This window comes from Salmo salar, chromosome 16 (assembly GCF_965601325.2).
Source record: "Salmo salar chromosome 16, fSalSal1, whole genome shotgun sequence".
NCBI classification, from domain to species: Eukaryota; Metazoa; Chordata; class Actinopteri; order Salmoniformes; family Salmonidae; genus Salmo; species Salmo salar.
In genome coordinates this window covers 77,398,420-77,418,726 of record NC_138306.1, presented here as the reverse complement: position 1 = coordinate 77,418,726, position 20,307 = coordinate 77,398,420, and the positions used below count along the sequence as shown (strand labels likewise).

The following is a 20,307-nucleotide window of genomic DNA, read 5'->3' as shown; positions in this document are numbered from 1 at the left end:
GAGACTTGTCCTGAAGCCACTCCTGCGTTGTCTTGGCTGTGTGCTTAGGGTCGTTGTCCTGTTGGAAGGTGAACCTTCACCCCCAGTCTGAGGTCCTGAGCGCTCTGGAGCAGGTTTTCCTCAAGGATCTCTCTGTACTTTGCTCCGTTCATCTTTCCCTCGATCCTGACTAGTCTCCCAGTCCATGCCGCTGAAAAACATCCCCACAATATGATGCTGCCACCATCATGCTTCACCGTAGGGAATGTGACAGGTTTCCTCCAGACGTGACGCTTGGCTTTTAGGCCAAAGAGTTTAATCTTGGTTTCATCAGACCAGAGGATCTTGTTTCTCATGGTCTGAGAGTCCTTTAGATGCTTTTTGGCAAACTCCAAGTGGGCTGTCATAAGTGGGCTGCCACTCTATCATAAAGGCCTGATTGGTGGAGTGCTGCAGAGATGGTTGTCCTTCTGGAAGGTTCTCCCATCTCCACAGAGAAACTCTAGAGCTCTGTCAAAGTGACCATTGGGTTCTTGGTCACCTCCCTGACCAAGGCCCTTCTACCCCGATTGTTCAGCTCTGCTCTAGGCAGAGTCTTGGTGGTTCCAAGCTTCTTCCATTTAAGAATGATGGAGGCCACTGTGTTCCACTGTGTTCTTCAATGCTGCAGAAATGTTTTGGTACCCTTCCCCAGATCTGACACAATCCTGTCTCGGAGCTCTACGGACAATTCCTTCAACCTCATGGCTTGGTTTTTTCTCTGACATGCACTGTCAACTGTGGGACCTTATATAGACAGGTGTGTGTCTTTCCAAATCATGTCCAATCAATTGAATTTACCACAGGTGGACTCCAATCAAGTTGTAGAAACATCTCAATGATGATCAATGGAAACAGGATGCGCCTGAGTCTCATAGCAAAGGGTCTGAATACGTATGAAAATAAGGTATTTCTGTTTTTAATTTTTTATAAATGTTAAAAATGTCTAAAAACCTGTGTTCGCTTTGTTATTATGGGTTTATTTTTTATTTAACCTTATTTAACTAGGCAAGTCAGTTAAGAACAAATTGTTATTTACAATGACAACCTGATTAATTTGTTAATCAATTTTTGGTAAAGGCTGTAACATATCAAAATGTTGAAAAAGTAAAGTGGTCTGAATACTTTCTGAAAGCACTGTATGTCTTCATTAGAAAATATTGGTTTCAACATTAACAGTATGGGTGGCTTGATTTAGTGCTAGAGGGACAGACTCACTGCACACTGCTTTTCCTCAGCAGCTTTTCCTTTCTCTCTGGGTGGAATGCAGGGTTTAGGGGCATGTGTTATATGCCATCATGTCTCAACATGGGGACATGTATAAGCCAACTAAATGCTGATAATACAGTTTTCCTGCAGCCTTTGATTAGGTCTAGTCAAATGAGTCTTGGTGTACAGAAAGCTTATTGAAGAACTTGCATATTGTGTAAATAATTGTTTGACAGTGCCCCAGGTTGGCTTACCTGATGTTGAAAAGTATGTGGATATTATGAAGTCATAAAAGGCGCCAAATGTCAGTGTGTACAGTATGTATCTTAGATTGGACCTGTTAGTCACGGAGGTTTGGATGAATCTACCAAAACATTTGGACACTTAGGACCCAGGGGAAAATCCCGTGGATAAATTGAGGTTTTGTCCATTGCGCCCGCGAACTACTGTAGATTATACTGTCAATTCTGTTTCGGTACTCAAGATTCCGTGCGCAGGCAGAGAACTCACCTTGGAACTGTGCAAAGGCTGCGTAGCGTGCCTGCCATTCATTCCAACGACACTGTTCTAGGACGGAGACGGAGATGCCCACATGTGCATGAACCTTTTAGCTTTTTGCTTACCAAACAAAAGGACTTGTGGAAATATTTTGCACAAATAAGCGGGAAAGCATGCCTTGTGTTGACAGGTGGTCGTTGGGTCTGCATACCTGCGTACTTCTTCTGCTGGTTGTCACATGGACAGAATCTCAAAGGACAGGTAAATATGTCGGATAAATTGTTGCAATTTCTTCGAAATGTACAGGCAAAATTGAAGCCTTTTGAGACTTTAAATGCACGTGACTAAATATCTTTGTAAGTGAATACTATTGCTTCTCTAGATGATAATTACAACATAAAATAACAGCCTACTATGGTACATTTTGCGAATAAAAACATTGTACATCTGCGTTATAGGAGATTATAGATTTTAGTATTTTATTAACCCCTGTGGTGGTTGTGCTAATGGTAATGTACGTCTGGGCTTGTCAGGAACTATGAATAGCTAAAATCGCAAAGACACACAATCTTCCAACACCAACGCCAATAGCACATTCAATAGTTGCATTGGAATAGAAAGTACAATATTAGGTTAGTCTACTATACAAGCCAGAGCGTGTGGTGGTCTTTTAACCTGCTAGACATAATATTGACTTGACGTTTATTAGTCTTTTCATCTTCGTAATGTTTTCACTGAAATCCTCAGTCAGCTATTATAATTTAAGGGGCTTCATTGACATGGGAAATATATGTTTACATTGCCAAAGCAAGTGAAATTGATAATAAACAAAAGTGATATAAACAATAAAAAATGTACAGTAAACATTACACTCACAAAAGGTCCAAAAGAATATAGACATCTCTCTCTCTCTCTCTCTCTCTCTCTCTCTCTCTCTCTCTCAATTCAATTTAAGGACTTTATTGGCATGGGAAATATATGTTTACATTGCCAAGCAAGTGAACTAGATAATAAACAAAAGTGAAATAAACAATAAAAATGAACAGTAAACATTACACTCACAAAAGTTCCAAAATAATAAAGACATTTCAAATGTCAGTCTCTCTCTGTTTCTCTGTCTCTCTCTGTCTCTCTCTCTCTCTCTCTCTCCTCTCTCTCTCTCTCTCTCTCTCTCTGTTGGTCTGTGTGTCTATCTGTCTGTCTGTCTCTCTCTCTCTCTCTCTCTCTCTCTCTCTCTCTCTCTCTCTCTCTCTCTCAATTCAATTCAAGGGGCTTTATTGGCATGGGAAACATATGTTTACATGGAAATGGATAAACAAAAGTGAAATAAACAATAAAAAGTGAAGAGTAAATATTACATTCACACAACTTCCAAAATAATAAAGACATTTCAAATGTTATATTATGTCTATATACAGTGTTGTAATGATGTGCAAATAGTTAATGTCAAAAAGGCTAAATAAATAAACATAAATATGGGTTGTATTTACAATGGTGTTTGTTCTTCACTGGTTGACCTTTTCTTGTGGAAACAGGTAACAAATCTTGCTGCTGTGATGGCACACTGTGGTATTTCACCCAGTAAATAAAAAATGGAATTCTTTGTGGGTCTATGTAATCTGAGGGAAATATGGTCATACATTTGGCAGGAGGTTAGGAAGTGCAGCTCAGTTTCCACCTCATTTTGTGGCCAATGTGCACATAGCCTGTCTTCGCTTGAGAGCCAGGTCTGCCTATGGTGGCCTTTCTCAATAGCAAGGCTATGCTCACTGAATCTGTACATAGTCAAAGCTTTCCTTATTTTTGGGTCAGTCACAGTGATCAGGTGTTCTCTGTTTAGGGCCAAATAGCATTCTAGTTTTCTCAGTTTTTTTGTTAATTCTTTCCAATGTGTCAAGTAATGATCTTTTTGTTTTCTCATGATTTGGTTGGGTCTAATTGTGTTGCTGACCTGGGTCTCTGTGGGGTCTGTTTGTGTTTGCGAACAGAGCCCCAGGACCAGCTTGCTTAGGAGGCTCTTCTCCAGGTTCATCTCTCTGTAGGTGATGGCTTTGTCATGGAAGGTTTGGGAATCGCTTCCTTTTAGGTGGTTGTAGAATTTAAAAGCTATTTTCTGGATTTTGATCATTAGCTGGTATCGGCCTAATTCTGCTCTGCATTCATTATTTTGGGTTTTATGTTGTACACAGAGCATATTTTTGCAGAATTCTGCATGCGGAGTCTCAATTTGGTGTTTGTCCCATTTGATTAATTATTGGTTGGTTAGCGGACCCCAGACCTCACAATCATAAAGGGCAATGGGTTCTATTACTGAATCAAGTATTCTTTGCCAGATTCTAATTGGTATGTCGAATTTTATGTTCCTTTTGATGGTATAGAAGGCCCTTCTTGCCTTGTCTCTCAGATCGTTCACAGCTTTGTGGAAGTTACTTGTGGTGCTGATGTTTAGGCCAAGGTATGTATAGTTTTTTTGTGTGCTCTAGGGCAACGGTGTCTAGATGGAATTTGTATTCGTGGTCCTGGCAACTGGACCTTTTTTGTTACACCATTATTTTTGTCTTACTGTGAGATACTGTCAGGGCCCAGATCTGGCAGCATCTGTGCAGAAGATCTACGTGCTGCTGTAGGCCCTCCTTGGTTGGGGACAGAAGCACCAGATCATCAGCAAACAGTAGACATTTGACTTCAGATTTTAGTAGGGTGAGGCTGGGTGCTGCAGACTGTTCTAGTGCCCTAGCTAATTCTTTGATATATATGTTGAAGAGGGTGGGGCTTAAGCTCCATCCCTGTCTCACCCCCTGGCCCTGTGGAAAGAAATGTGTGTGCTATGTGCCAATTTTGTGTACATGGATTTTATAATGTCGTATGTTTTTCCCCCAACACCATTTTCCATCAATATGTATAGCAGACCCTCATGCCAAATTGAGTCAAAAGCTTTTTTAAATAAACAAAGCATGAGAAGACTTTGCCTATGTTTTGGTTTGTTTTTGACAATTAGGATGTGCAGGGTGAATACATGGTATGTTGTATGGTCATTTGGTAAAAAGCCAATTTGACATTTGCTCAGTAGAGGAAATTTACATTTCCTTTCACTGAGGAAATGTACAAGTCTGGTGTTAATGATAATGCAGAGGATTTTCCCAAGGTTGCTGTTGACGCATAAATTTGTCTTCGCGTTTGTGGATTGAGGTTATCAGTCCCTAGGTTCCAAATATTATTTGTCTGTCTGTCTGTCTGTCTGTCTGTCTGTCTGTCTGTCTGTCTGTCTGTCTGTCTGTCTGTCTGTCTGTCTGTCTGTCTGTCTGTCTGTCTGTCTGTCTGTCTGTCTGTCTGTCTGTCTGTCTGTCTGTCTGTCTGTCTGTCTGTCTGTCTGTCTGTCTGTCTGTCTGTCTGTCTGTGTGTATGTGGTGTGTGCGTGTGCAGCATTGTTTGTGTGTGTCCCTCCAGGCTAGTGATTGATGGTGTGCTCAGACTTTCCCTTCTCCAGGGAGGGTTGAGGGTTGGCCAGGCCAGTCTTTCCAGGGAAACAGATGCCAGTTCATCTTGTGGCTCCTGACTTCATCTGTCTTTGTTTCCTTCTCTTGTTGACCATGCCAGGGTGGCAGTGAACACATTGTCCTTCAACCCCGTTGAGTCACATAGAGGTCAACTCTGTTGGAACGCTGTGTGTTTTGTATGGGCTTACAGACAATTCATATCATCATGGGTTTCAGAAATTCCATGATCATTCTTTTTAGCAATAGTTCCACATTTCCAAATTGGATAGATGTGGCATCCCTGTCCATGTTACAGTAGGTGTCTTGGAAATGATTGCTTGTATTGGAGCTGTGGTCTCTTTCCTTACAGGATGTTTCTGAGTGGAAAGGCAGTGGAAAGTTGATGTATTGTAGGGTAGCTTCTATCTCATGCTGTAATTATATTATAAACTCTGTTGTTTCAGCCAGCTTTTGTTTCATAGGGCTCCAAAATATCTGGATAATTTCCTGGATCCACAGCTGTTCCAGCAACCTGTATGAACATGAGGTCCCAAACCCGGTCATAATCATACCAGTGTAACACCGTAGCAGCATAATGTTTTGTGTTCGTTGATTGATGGATGGTTGGGTCTTGTGGAACTATATAAATAACACATATTGGGGGAAGATTATATGATGAATGTCTAAGTAACATACACATTTTATTTCTGCTAATGTAGTAAAATAGATTTCACATAACTATTACCAAACTATCAAAAACTGTATGACAGTACTTCTGAGGTCTTTCTGCAGGCTAGTTCAACTGGGCTCTAGGCCCAGACAGTGGCTTGGAATGTGACGTTGCATGTTTGAAAGACGTCCCTTCAACCTGAAAATTGCACTGCTCATTATACTGTGCAGACCTATAAGCTGTACTTAAACTATGATAAAGAATCTACCCCTCTGGGGTTTGGCTGGAAAACATGTCTGCTTCAGTTCTGAACTAGAAACAGGATGGTAGTTCTAGTCTGTAGCTAGCTACTGTACTGCCATATAGTTCTGAACTAGAGACAGGATAGTAGTTGTAGTCTGTAGCTAGCTACTGTACTGCCATATAGTTCTGAACTAGAGACAGGATGGTAGTTCTAGTCTGTAGCTAGCTACTGTACTGCCATATAGTTCTGAACTAGAGACAGGATAGTAGTTCTAGTCTGTAGCTAGCTACTGTACTGCCATATAGTTCTGAACTAGAGACAGGATGGTAGTTCTAGTCTGTAGCTAGCTACTGTACTGCCATATAGTTCTGAACTAGAGATAGGATGGTAGTTCTAGTCTGTAGCTAGCTACTGTACTGTCATATAGTTCTGAACTAGAGACAGGAAGGTAGTTCTAGTCTGTAGCTAGATACTGTACTGCCATATAGTTCTGAACTAGAGACAGGATAGTAGTTGTAGTCTGTAGCTAGCTACTGTACTGCCATATAGTTCTGAACTAGAGACAGGATGGTAGTTCTAGTCTGTAGCTAGCAACTGTACTGCCATATAGTTCTGAACTAGAGACAGGATAGTAGTTCTAGTCTGTAGCTAGCTACTGTACTGCCATATAGTTCTGAACTAGAGACAGGATGGTAGTTCTAGTCTGTAGCTAGCTACTGTACTGCCATATAGTTCTGAACTAGAGACAGGATAGTAGTTCTAGTCTGTAGCTAGCTACTGTACTGCCATATAGTTCTGAACTAGAGACAGGATGGTAGTTCTAGTCTGTAGCTAGCTACTGTACTGCCATATAGTTCTGAACTAGAGACAGGATAGTAGTTCTAGTCTGTAGCTAGCTACTGTACTGCCATATAGTTCTGAACTAGAAACAGGATGGTAGTTCTAGTCTGTAGCTAGCTACTGTACTGCCATATAGTTCTGAACTAGAGACAGGATGGTAGTTCTAGTCTGTAGCTAGCTACTGTACTGCCATAGAGGTCTATCATGATCTCTGTGACACTTTGGTGAATTGTGTCTTGAGTTGGGTGTGACTAGGGGCAAATGAAAGGGAGCTGACAAATCAACTAGCTTTACCTGTCACTGTCTGACTCATCAAAGGACTCTGGTGTTGAGCAGGGCTCAGGTTCAATAAGAGGGACAGGAGGACAGGACATTGGTGATGGGCAGGGCTCAGGTTCAATAAGAGGGACAGGAGGACAGGACATTTGTGTTGGGCAGGGCTCAGGTTCAATAAGAGGGACATGAGGACAGGACATTGGTGTTGGGCAGGGCTCAGGTTCAATAAGAGGGACAGGAGGACAGGACATTTGTGTTGGGCAGGGCTCAGGTTCAATAAGAGGGACAGGAGGACAGGACATTGGTGTTGGGCAGGGCTCAGGTTCAATAAGAGGGACAGGAGGACAGGACATTGGTGTTGGGCAGGGCTCAGGTTCAATAAGAGGGACAGGAGGACAGGACATTTGTGTTGGGCAGGGCTCAGGTTCAATAAGAGGGACAGGAGGACAGGACATTGGTGTTGGGCAGGGCTCAGGTTCAATAAGAGGGACAGGAGGACAGGACATTGGTGTTGGGCAGGGCTCAGGTTCAATAAGAGGGACAGGAGGACAGGACATTGGTGTTGGGCAGGGCTCAGGTTCAATAAGAGGGACAGGAGGACAGGACATTGGTGTTGGGCAGGGCTCAGGTTCAATAAGAGGGACAGGAGGACAGGACATTGGTGTTGGGCAGGGCTCAGGTTCAATAAGAGGGACAGGAGGACAGGACATTAGTGTTGGGCAGGGCTCAGGTTCAAGAGTCATGGTGGACATGTTGTTAGGACAACATTGGTGGAAGAGTCATGGTGGACATGTTGTTAGGACAACATTGGTGGAAGTGTCATGGTGGACATGTTGTTAGGACAACATTGGTGGAAGTGTCAGGTGGACATGTTGTTAGGACAACATTGGTGGAAGTGTCATGGTGGACATGTTGTTAGGACAACATTGGTGGAAGTGTCAGGTGGACATGTTGTTAGGACAACATTGGTGGAAGTGTCATGGTGGACATGTTGTTAGGACAACATTGGTGGAAGAGTCATGGTGGACATGTTGTTAGGACAACATTGGTGGAAGCGTCTTGGTAGACTTGTTGCTCTTAGTGGTCATGATGAAAAGAAAACCAGAAAGGAGACTGTATTGCTATTTGGGACAAACAGGTCAAATCCTGAACTACACCTCTGCCCTGTCCAGGGAAATAGTAACACCTCTGTCCTGTCCAGGGAAGTAGTAACACCTCTGTCCTGTCCAGGGAAGTAGTAACACCTCTGTCCTGTCCAGGGAAGTAGTAAGACCTCTGTCCTGTCCAGGGAAGTAGTAAGACCTCTGTCCTGTCCAGGGAAGTAGTAACACCTCTGTCCTGTCCAGGGAAGTAGTAACACCTCTGTCCTGTCCAGGGAAGTAGTAAGACCTCTGTCCTGTCCAGGGAAGTAGTAACACCTCTGTCCTGTCCAGGGAAGTAGTAACACCTCTGTCCTGTCCAGGGAAGTAGTAACACCTCTGTCCTGCCCAGGGAAGTAGTAACATCTCTGCTCTGTCCAGGGAAGTAGTAACACCTCTGTCCTGTCCAGGGAAGTAGGAACACCTCTGTCCTGTCCAGGGAAGTAGTAAGACCTCTCTGTCCTGTCCAGGGAAGTAGTAAGACCTCTGTCCTGTCCAGGGAAGTAGTAAGACCTCTGTCCTGTCCAGGGAAGTAGTAAGACCTCTGCTCTGTCCAGGGAAGTAGGAACACCTCTGTCCTGTCCAGGGAAGTAGTAAGACCTCTCTGCTCTGTCCAGGGAAGTAGTAAGACCTCTCTGTCCTGTCCAGGGAAGTAGTAAGACCTCTGTCCTGTCCAGGGAAGTAGTAACACCTCTGCTCTGTCCAGGGAAGTAGTAAGACCTCTGTCCTGTCCAGGGAAGTAGTAAGACCTCTCTGTCCTGTCCAGGGAAGTAGTAAGACCTCTGTCCTGTCCAGGGAAGTAGTAAGACCTCTGTCCTGTCCAGGGAAGTAGTAAGACCTCTGCTCTGTCCAGGGAAGTAGTAACACCTCTGTCCTGTCCAGGGAAGTAGTAACACCTCTGTCCTGTCCAGGGAAGTAGTAACACCTCTGTCCTGTCCAGGGAAGTAGTAACACCTCTGTCCTGTCCAGGGACGTAGTAACACCTCTGTCCTGTCCAGGGAAGTAGTAACACCTCTGCTCTGTCCAGGGAAGTAGTAAGACCTCTGTCCTGTCCAGGGAAGTAGTAAGACCTCTGTCCTGTCCAGGGAAGTAGTAAGACCTCTGTCCTGTCCAGGGAAGTAGTAAGACCTCTGTCCTGTCCAGGGAAGTAGTAAGACCTCTCTGTCCTGTCCAGGGAAGTAGTAAGACCTCTGTCCTGTCCAGGGAAGTAGTAAGACCTCTGTCCTGTCCAGGGAAGTAGTAACACCTCTGTCCTGTCCAGGGAAGTAGTAACACCTCTGTCCTGTCCAGGGAAGTAGTAACACCTCTGTCCTGTCCAGGGAAGTAGTAACACCTCTGTCCTGTCCAGGGAAGTAGTAACACCTCTGTCCTGTCCAGGGACGTAGTAACACCTCTGTCCTGTCCAGGGAAGTAGTAACACCTCTGCTCTGTCCAGGGAAGTAGTAAGACCTCTGTCCTGTCCAGGGAAGTAGTAAGACCTCTGTCCTGTCCAGGGAAGTAGTAAGACCTCTGTCCTGTCCAGGGAAGTAGTAAGACCTCTGTCCTGTCCAGGGAAGTAGTAACACCTCTGCTCTGTACAGGGAAGTAGTAAGACCTCTGTCCTGTCCAGTGAAGTAGTAAGACCTCTGTCCTGTCCAGGGAGTAGTAACACATCTGCTCTGTACAGGGAAGTAGTAACACCTCTACCCTGTCCAGGGAAGTCAAATCGAATCAAATTTTATTGGTCACATACCCATGGTTAGCAGATGTTAATGCGAGTGTAGCGAAATGCTTCTAGTTCCGACCGTGCAGTAATATCTAACAAGTAATATCTAACAAGTTCTCTACAATTTCACAGCAACTACCTTATACAGACACGTGTAAAGGAATGAATAAGAATACATGTACATATAAATACATGGATGAGCGATGGCCGTGCGGCATAGGTACGATGCAGTAGATGGTATAGAGTACAGTATATACATATGAGATGAGTTTGTAGGGAATGTAAACATTATATAAAGTGGCATTGTTTAAGTGACTAGTGATACATTTATTACATCCAATTTTTAATTATTAAAGTGGCTAGAGATTTGAGTCAGTATGTTGGCAGCAGCCACTCAATGTTAGTGATGGCTGTTTAACAGTCTGATGGCCTTGAGATAGAAGCTGTTTTTCAGTCTCTCGGTCCCAGCTTTGATGCACCTGTACTGACCTCGCCTTCTGGATGATAGCGGGGTGAACAGGCAGTGGCTCGGGTGGTTGTTGTCCTTGATGATCTTTTTGGCCTTCCTGTGACATTGGGTGGTGTAGGTGTCCTGGAGGGCAGGTAGTTTACCCCCGGTGATGCGTTGTGCAGACCACACTACCCTCTGGAGAGCCTTATGGTTGAGGGCGGTGCAGTTGCCGTACAGGGCGGTGATGCAGCCCGACAGGATGCTCTCGATTGTGCATCTGTAAAAGTTGAGTGTTTTCGGTGACAAGCCAAATTTCTTCAGCCTCCTGAGGTTGAAGAGGCATTGTTGCGCCTTCTTCACCACGCTGTCTGTGTGGGTGGACCATTTCAGTTTGTCTGTGATGTGTATGCCGAGGAACTTAAAACTTTCCACCTTCTCCACTACTGTCCCGTCGATGTGGCTAGGGGGCTGCTCCCTCTGCTGTTTCCTGAAGTCCACGATCATCTCCTTTGTTTTGTTGACGTTGAGTGTGAGGTTATTTCCCTGACACCACACTCCTAGTGCCCTCACCTCCTCCCTTTAGGCCGTCTCATCGTTGTTGGTAATCAAGCCTACCACTGTAGTGTCGTCTGCAAACTTGATGATTGAGTTGGAGGTGTGCATGGCCACGCAGTCATGGGTGAACAGGGAGTACAGGAGAGGGCTGAGAACGCACCCTTGTGGGGCTCCAGTGTTGAGGATCAGCGGGGTGGAGATGTTGTTTCCTACCCTCACCACCTGGGGGCGGCCCGTCAGAAAGTCCAGGACCCAGTTGCACAGGGCGGGGTCGAGACCCAGGGTCTTGAGCTTAATGACAAGTTTGGAGGTTACTATGGTGTTAAATGCTGAGCTGTAATCGATGAACAGCATTCTTACATAGGTATTCCTCTTGTCCTGATGGGTTAGGGCAGTGTGCAGTGTGATTGCAATTGCGTTGTCTGTGGACCTATTGGGGCAGTTAGCAAATTGGAGTGGGTCTAGGGTGTCAGGTAGGGTGCAGGAGATATGATCCTTGACTAGTCTCTCAAAGCACTTCCTGTCCAGGGAAGTAGTCCCGTTCCTCTTTGTTCCTAAGTGTTTCTGTAGACAGCTCTTAGCATGTTAATACCTGTGTTTTGTCCCACTCTTAACTATAATTACTACTCTACCCTTGTGTAGCCTAGTTGACCAAACCCATCTAGACTTTTAAGTCACTCTAAGTGAGGTAGTAGAGGCTGCAACTAACCACAGATATGGGATCTGATTACCCTACCACAAGTCTTAACATAAAGCCATTTGGTTAATAACAAATATCTGACCCCGGACCAGCAGTTAGGGAAAACTTCAACGACAATCCCAGGATGCTTTGGAGAGCCACAGGAAGTGTAATAATAGTGTAATAGTGACATACATGGATGATCTAACAGGGAGAAGAGGATGTTTTCATACCCTCTTCCACCTTTCTTTGTGTTTATATCAGCTCGCCCATCTAAATTGGTCTTTGAACAGAATAGGTCCTGTTTGATGGTACGGAATGCAATGTTTTCCCATCTGCAGAGTCAGATTGGGCAGGCTGCTTTGAGGTGGTGCTAGGGGTGATGGTGGGGACAGGGGAGACCGCAGGCTGGGGCTTGCATCACCTCCCCTGCTCCTCACGAGATGGCCCTATTAACATAGCTTTATTGTCATGGAAACCATTAAGAAAACATGGAATGATACACTGAGTGTATGAAACACTAGGAACACCTGGTCTTTCCATGACATAGACTGAGCAGGTGAATCCAGGGGAAAGCTATGATCCCTTATTGATGTCGCTTGTTAAATCCACTTCAATCAGTGTAGATGAAGGGGAGGAGACAGGTTAAAGAATGATTTTTAAGCCTTGAGACAATTGAGACATGGATTGTGCATGTGTGCCATTTAAAGGGTTAATGGGCAAGACAAAATATTTAAGTGCCTTTGGGTATGGTAGTAGGTGCCAGGCGCACCGGTTTGAGTGTGTCAAGAACCGCAGCGCTTCTGTTTTTTTTTAATGCTCAACAGTTTTCTGTGTGTATCAAGAATGGCCCACCACCCAAAGGGCATCCAGCCAACTTGACACAACTGTGGGAATTGTTGGAGTCAACATGGGCCAGCACCCCAGTGGAATGCTTTCGACACCTTGTACAGTCCATGCTCCGGCGAATTGAGGCTGTTCTGAAGGCAGTAGGGGGCTTAATAATAAACATCAGTATTCACTTGTATGTATACTTCATTGAATGGTTAACAGACTATTTATTGGTTAATAGGTAGTTCACACACCACTGCACATATCTTGCTGTGCCAAGCAGCCTCTCAAAACATAGAAGGCATTTACCCTGAATTCTCTTCTTTGCTAGTCAGTCACTGTATCAGAGAAACCTCTATGTGTTGAGTGAGTGACTCACTGGTCATGGAAAGCCGGTTTCTAAAGCGTTTGATCAACACAGAACAAGACAATTGTCTGAGCTGCCTGTATTCAGCATAGTGGGAAAGGAACTCAGATAAGATAGCCGAGTGTCTAACTTTTCCACTGGAGGATCTATTGTGTTGTGGGTACTCTACCTCTCATCAGGCCCAACCAGAACAACTAACTGGATCCTAGCCGACTGGGGCCATTGTCCATTTAAGATACAAGTGCTAGATTCACACGGCTATTTGTCGCCATGAGCCTAAAGGGTAGAGGGTGGGGCTTAGATTTACTCCCTAGGGATTAAACATTGGAGTTGTATTTTTGGGGGGTGAGAAACTGCAAATTAGTTTAAAACAATGTAATACTGTTTATATGCAGTTTATAAACAGAATGTCAGATTAATTGTGATGGTACCAATGACTATGTATGAATGGACATGAATGGACTATTTTTCCATTCACTATAATTGGGGATCCTGTTTTCTGCTAACAATGTCTGCAGTACCGCGGTCGGCCTTGAACTCCCATGGCTTCAATGAGAGGGGGCAGTCGTTCTCCCCTGGATGGTATATACGATGTATTGAACCAAGATCTTTTCTTAGATCGAAACTACAGGGTTGGTTTGGAACCTTTGGCCCTTTGTTTGCTTGTAAGCTTCTCGTCATCCAGTTCAATCCACCTCAAACCATCACTGATTTAACATCTGTGGTGAAACACCCAGCGAGTCAACTGTGTCATGTTAGCTGTGTCAGAGTACAGTTTTTCCTAAATGTGTCTGACCCCTGGTGACCAGCATCACAGTATGCCTGGCCCGCCTGTCACCTCTCTGTCTGTCTCCGTCATCTCATAGTTTCTCTCCCTGATCCTGAAGTCTCTACCCTGGTCCAAGATCTGTTTGTGCTTTCTTGCCAAATCCTATGGTTGTTTCTTTAACCTGGTCCCAGATCTGTTTGTGCTGTCTTGCCATTTGCCAACACCAATGGTCGTTGTTGGCAAGACAGAACAAACAGAGCTGAGACCAGGCTAGAAGTCTGAGCCTGTGACTGGGAACTTAGTGTGAATTGATGTGTTGTGACACATGCTGCAAGGGAAAAGGCCCATCTCCGGAGGAATGTGATTGCAGTATTGAGCTGCAGCTCTATGGCCCGTGGGTCTTGGTCTTTCCACTTGACTTTGATGTCACATCCCCCTAGAGCCTCACACTAAAGACAGCAGTGTCTGTCAGATGAACAGTAGCCTATAGCAGGGTTTCCAATCTACAGCCCTCCAGTACCACCAACAGCACACATTTGTGTTGTAGCCCGAGACAAGCACCCCTGATTCAACTAGTCAACTAACCATCAGGCCCTCAATGAGAGGAATCAAGTCTGCTTGTCTGTGGCTACAACAAAAATGTATGTTGTCGGGAGTACTGGAGGACTGGAGTTGGGAAACACTGGCCTATAAGCAATGGAGGAGAGAGGTATTATGAAGTTTAACTCAATACGTATGTATAAAATAGGCCTTAGATGCTTTGTTTTGGTCTCATATTTCAGTAGGTCAACGGAAATATAAGAATCGCAGCGTCCGAGAGAATAATTGTTTTATCTCCTATTCACGTGGCCTGCTGTACTTCATGTTGTTGTCAGCTACAGGTGCGGCCCTGGTATTATGAAGTTACACCATTCAACATACTCTCGTCCTAGATACTGTAGGTAGTCATTTCTAAAGCTCCACTTGCTCTTTGGCTGTGTGTGTTTACAAAATGCACTCATAATTGTAGACAAGAAACAGTGTTTTAGTCATGTCTTAAACTAACACCATTTTCCCAGTCTTTCCTTGAAACAACCTGATTGTAGACTAATTAAAAGAGTGGGAAATTACAGACAGCAGAAAGGAGACCTGAAAGCTTTTAACGGTGCAACCAACACCCAATATCCTTCTTGTCACGTTGTTAAAAACAGCAGGAGACGGGTGAGTCAAACGCAGGAGACTGAGATCCGTATAAGAGACGTATTTAATAAAGTCCAAAGGAATCACAACGACAAGGCAGGGTAAAAATAATCCACAGAACTGAAGGAGAACAGCTCCAAAATCCAATACACGGGGCGCAGCCCGGCAACCCTAATGCCTATCCAAAATGCGTCGTGAAAACCAAACAATACAAAAAAAACAATCCTGACTACGTACAACATGAAAACAATCCCGCACAAATCCCAAACAACAAACCGACAAACTAAATACACCCCACTAATTACTAACAAGGAGCAGGTGCGTACAAATACAGACATAACCAACAGACACTGAAACATCGATCGGTGGCAGCTAGTAGGCCGTCGACGACGACCGCCGAGCGCCGCCCGACCGGGGAGGAGCGCCACCTTCTGTGGACGTTGTGACACTTCTTCCCTGCTTAGGGAGTGAACGTTATTTCAAATCTGACTTCTCTGAAATGGAAATGGATAGAAATGCCTTCTCTTCAGCAAAATATATTTTACCTAAAATACAAAAACACGTGACCCTCCCTATATACCAAAAATAATAATTAAAACATAAAGTGGATAGCAGAGAACATGCCTAACGTTTACCGGACACAACAGAGCCTTAGATATGCCGTTCTAGAAACTGTTCTTTGTCCTGTAAGCATTAGGCCTATAAGGTAATGCAGGATTTTTTTTATAGGGCACAGACGGTTGTGGGTTCACAGACCACCATGGACAAGAGTTAGAGTAGGGGTGTAAAGATCTCCTTTATAGTAAAAGCATTGCATGAATCTATCACAGTAGTTGCAGGTCTGAGAAAAAAATTGCCTTTTATAAACATTTCATGCAATTCTATGTCATTTTACATATTAGCAGAATATTTTTTAATACCACACACATTACTGAAATTAGATATTAGGAATGGACAGAGAGATAGGTGTATGTGTTCATTTTATCATATTTCTCCAATGCCAAATCAATATAACTGTCCCTGTTAGCATAACTGTCCCTGTTAAATCTGAGACATCATTAGGAATCTGAGCATGGTACTTTAAAAAGTTATGCCTACCTTTCCACCTCAGACGGAGAAAAATGTAAGCTTTAACTGCTGGCTACTCTTCTTCCATGGCTTAACCCAGTGAGAGAAGGTCACAAGTGTTTCCCTAAAAGCTGTCTGGGTTTAAACATCTTCTATTGTACAGAAAGTGAATAGCTCAATCAATTGATAGTGACAGAATTAGATTACTTCTCAAGCAAAGTACATTGTTGTCTCCCTGGCTATAGAAGGTTGTGAATGTCAAAGAAACGAAACAATGATATCTCCATATGCAACGGAGTCACGTCTTTCCCGGGTATTTTACAACTTGTTTCTAGCATAAAGCATCGCGGACCAAAGCGCTGTTATAGATCACTTCACATAATCAGATCCGTACATTTTTTTCAACATCTTAAGCTGACAAGGGATAGGCCTGTGCTTTTTTGTTGTGTTCTTCTGACCACTGATCAAACAGTCATTGAAGTCATGATTCCACTACCATGTTTTTGAGCAAGGTCGTTTGTGCCAAAAGCTATAGGCACAGTACTCCCCCATTATCCTGAGCAGAATATCAAAGTGTTGGGACTACTCAACTTTTTTTCTTGTGTCTCTTCTGCTGAGTTGGGGAAAGTCAATATATTTGTGGTCGATGACAGTAGATAAGCTAAATATGGATATCTATAGACGGTTGTTTTTTATCATACAATATGTTTACAGATCTCAACAGATTTCGTTCTGCTGTTGCCTGAAACCAAGGTCCCCTTGTACTCCAATTAAGGTACTTTACAACAAGCATTGTATTGTGTTACTTTCCTCTCCTCTCATCTCCTGTCTTCTCTAATGAATCAGGCATTGATACTTGAGAAAAAAGACAGCGTCTTTCAGTTTTACACCCTCTTCTCTGAATATTCCCTGCTTTGCTCTCTGAAAAAAATCCCATTTTGAAATCCCACTGTGGGTTCAACCTAGCTCCCCCTCCTCCAAACACAACCACAGACGGTTGTGTTCGGGGGGGAGGGCATTGTGTTTCAGGGGGGCAGTGTCACACAGACGGTTTCTGCCACATTACTGCTAATATAATGCCTGAAGAAGATCCTCTATTTTGCTCTTCATCACTTTTGCATGTCCATCATGGCACACATCATGGCACTCTGCACACGCTTTTTCAGTTCTGCTCACAGATTTTCTATGGGATTGAGGTCAAGGCTTTATGATGGCCACTCCAATACCTTGACTTTGTTGTCCTTAAGCCATTTTGCCACAACTTTGGAAGTATGCATGAGTCATTGTCCATTTGGATGACCCATTTGCGACCAAGCTTTAACATCCTGACTGATGTCTTGAGATGTTGCTTCAATATATCCACATCATTTTCTTTCCTCATGATGCCATCTATTTTGTGATGTGCACCAGTCCCTCCTGCAGCAAAGCACCCCCACAACATGATGCTGCCACCCATGTGCTTCACGGTTGGGATGGTGTTCTTCGGCTTGCAAGCCTCCCCCTTTTTCCTCCAAACATAACGATGGTCATTATGGCCAAACAGTTCTATTTTTGTTTCATCAGACCAGAGGAAATTTCTCCAAAAAGTACGATCTTTCTCCCCATGTGCAGTTGCAAACCTTGGTCTGGATTTTTTATGGCGCTTTTGGAGCAGTGGCTTCTTCCTTGCTGAGCGGCCTTTCAGGTTATGTCGATATAGGACTCGTTTTACTGTGGTTATAGATACTTTTGTACCTGTTTCCTCCAGCGTCTTCACAAGGTCCTTTGCTGTTGTTCTGGGATTGATTTGCACTTTTCACACCAAAGTACATTCATCTCTAGGAGACAGAACGCATCTCCTTCCTGAGCGGTATGACGGCTGCGTGGTCCCATGGTGTTTATACTTGCGTACTATTGTTTGTACAGATGAATGTGGTACCTTCAGGCCTTTGGAAATTGCTCCCAAGGATGAACCAGACTTGTGGAGGTCTACAATTTTTTTCTGAAGTTTTGGCTGATTTCTTTTGATTTTCCCATGATATCAAGCAAAGAGGCACTGAGTTTGAAGGTAGGCCTTGAAATACAGGCCACAAGTACACCTCCAATTGACTCAAATGATGTCAATTAGCCTATCAGAAGCTTCTAAAGACATTACATAATTTTCTGGAATTTTCCAAGGTGTTTAAAGGCACAGTCAACTTAGTGTATGTAAACTTCTGACCCACTGGAATTGTGATACAGTGAATTATAAGTGAAATAATCTGTCTGTAAACAATTGCTGGAAAAAGTACTTGTGTCATGTACAAAGTAGATGTCCTAACCGACTTGCCAAAACTATAGTTTGTTGACAAGAAATTTGTGGAGTGGTTGAAAAACAAGTTTTAATGACTCCAACCTAAGTGTATGTAAACTTCCGACTTCAACTGTAAGTGAGTATTAATTAAAGTCATGAGTGAAATAACACACACACTAGACACAGCTAATGCAAAATGTGAACCTTTTTAATGAGATTTTTTCCTCATCTCAGTGTAGTGTGTGTAATCCACTCGACAGTAGATGGCAGCATTTCATGCATTTTTGTTAATTATTTGCATTCAGATTCCCATACCCCTCTCCATAATGATGGTGCCTAAATGCAATGGTTCCCTCTTCAATGCTCCCCTCTACTGGTGGCTGTGTTTATTGTACGCTCTTTACAGTAAATCAACTTCTCATAGCTATAGCCCACAGGTACATCAGTGGAGGCTGCTGAGGGGAGGACAGCTTATAATAATGGCTGAAATGGAGTGAATGGAATGGCATCAAACACATGTTTTGGATACCATTCCATTCACTTCACTCCAGCCATTATTATGAACCGTCCTCCCCTCAGTAGCCTCCACTGAAGTACATGGACAATTCATGGCTGGGGTGTGCTGAGCTGTCTGTGTGAGGCTCTGGATGGCTGGGGTGTGCTGAGCTGTCTGTGTGAGGCTCTGGATGGCTGGGGTGTGCTGAGCTGTCTGTGTGAGGCTCTGGATAGCTGGGGTGTGCTGAGCTGTCTGTGTGAGGCTCTGGATGGCTGGGGTGTGCTGCGCTGTCTGTGTGAGGCTCTGGATGGCTGGGGTGTGCTGAGCTGTCTGTGTGAGGCTCTGGATGGCTGGGGTGTGCTAATAAGTAGCCTATCAGTGTTCAGATAGGCTACTTATTGGTCAGTCCCAAATGTTTGTATTTTGTAATTTGGATAACTTTCTTCACAGATAAACATAGTGGCCAAATGTATAACTAGTTTGGTACCCGTTGCATCAACAAATAGGGTTAGCCTACAAAATTAGCAGTCTGGTGGTTTGCATGAACAGAGTGGGATGGAGTCAAATTCCCGGCCTGAATTATTGTTTCAGTCCGCCCCTGGTTGGGTCCATACAGCTGTGGTGGGGGTAGTTAACAATGTGGGGTCCTGGCATGCTCTCACTGTAAATCCCCTTCCATAAACCTTAACTAATTATTTGGCAGATCTCTACAGTCCTCTAGTACTGTTTGCCAAGGACAAGAGGATGTGTGTGTGTGCATGTGCGTGCGTGCTTGCGCATGTGCGTGAAGGAAATTAGCTTTTAAACAGCAATTTTTTTCTCTCAGCTCCATGGCAAAATGTGTAGATTTGCAGGAAATTACTTTGAAAACAGAAAAATGTCTTCTCGCCTGCCAAGATGGAGGCCTCTAAAATGTTCTTTCCCAGGCCCATTGCCACGCCCCTGGCCATGCCCACCGCCTAAGTCCCTTTTTTATCCAGAAGAAAACCCTGTAATGTATATTGGTAATCCATGGTTTTCCCAAGTTAAGGAAGGTAAATTAGTCTTAGATCTTTTTGTGATAAGCTGGATACTCTTCATAATACTTCACTTGGATAGTTTGCCTCAATTACACACAAATAGTTCAGATCTGTCACCAGCAGAAAATGTAACAGTGATATGAACCTATTACAATATCCCAACCATTTTATGACTGTTAGACCACCCACTTTGGATTAATATAACACAAATGAGGAGACAAATGGATCACACCACAGACACGTGCATATTTCCTCTCTCTCTATATCTCTTTTCTTTCCCCATGTAGACCCCTAGCTAGGCAGTGACAGTTCTTTAACCATGCAGACCCCTAGCTAGGCAGTGTCAGTTCTTTAACCATGTAGACACCTAGCTAGGCAGTGTCAGTTCTTTAACCATGAAGACCCCTAGCTAGGCAGTGTCAGTTCTTTAACCATGTAGACCCCTAGCTAGGCAGTGACAGTTCTTTAACCATGTAGACCCCAAGCTAGGCAGTGTCAGTTCTATAACCATGTAGACCCCTAGCTAGGCAGTGACAGTTCTTTAAC

General features: G+C 43.9%; 1 protein-coding gene across 1 annotated transcript in view; it reads left to right on the top strand.

Annotated features, from left to right (window-relative positions):
- The first annotated feature begins 1,391 nt into the window (after positions 1-1,391).
- LOC106574706 (collagen alpha-1(XVIII) chain) overlaps positions 1,392-20,307 on the top strand; it is a 90,341-nt gene continuing 71,425 nt past the window's right edge. The window contains exon 1 of the mRNA XM_045697866.2: positions 1,392-1,986. Coding sequence (XP_045553822.2) covers positions 1,899-1,986 — 88 coding nt within the window. The 5' untranslated portion in view covers positions 1,392-1,898. The remainder of the gene's footprint in view (positions 1,987-20,307) is intronic.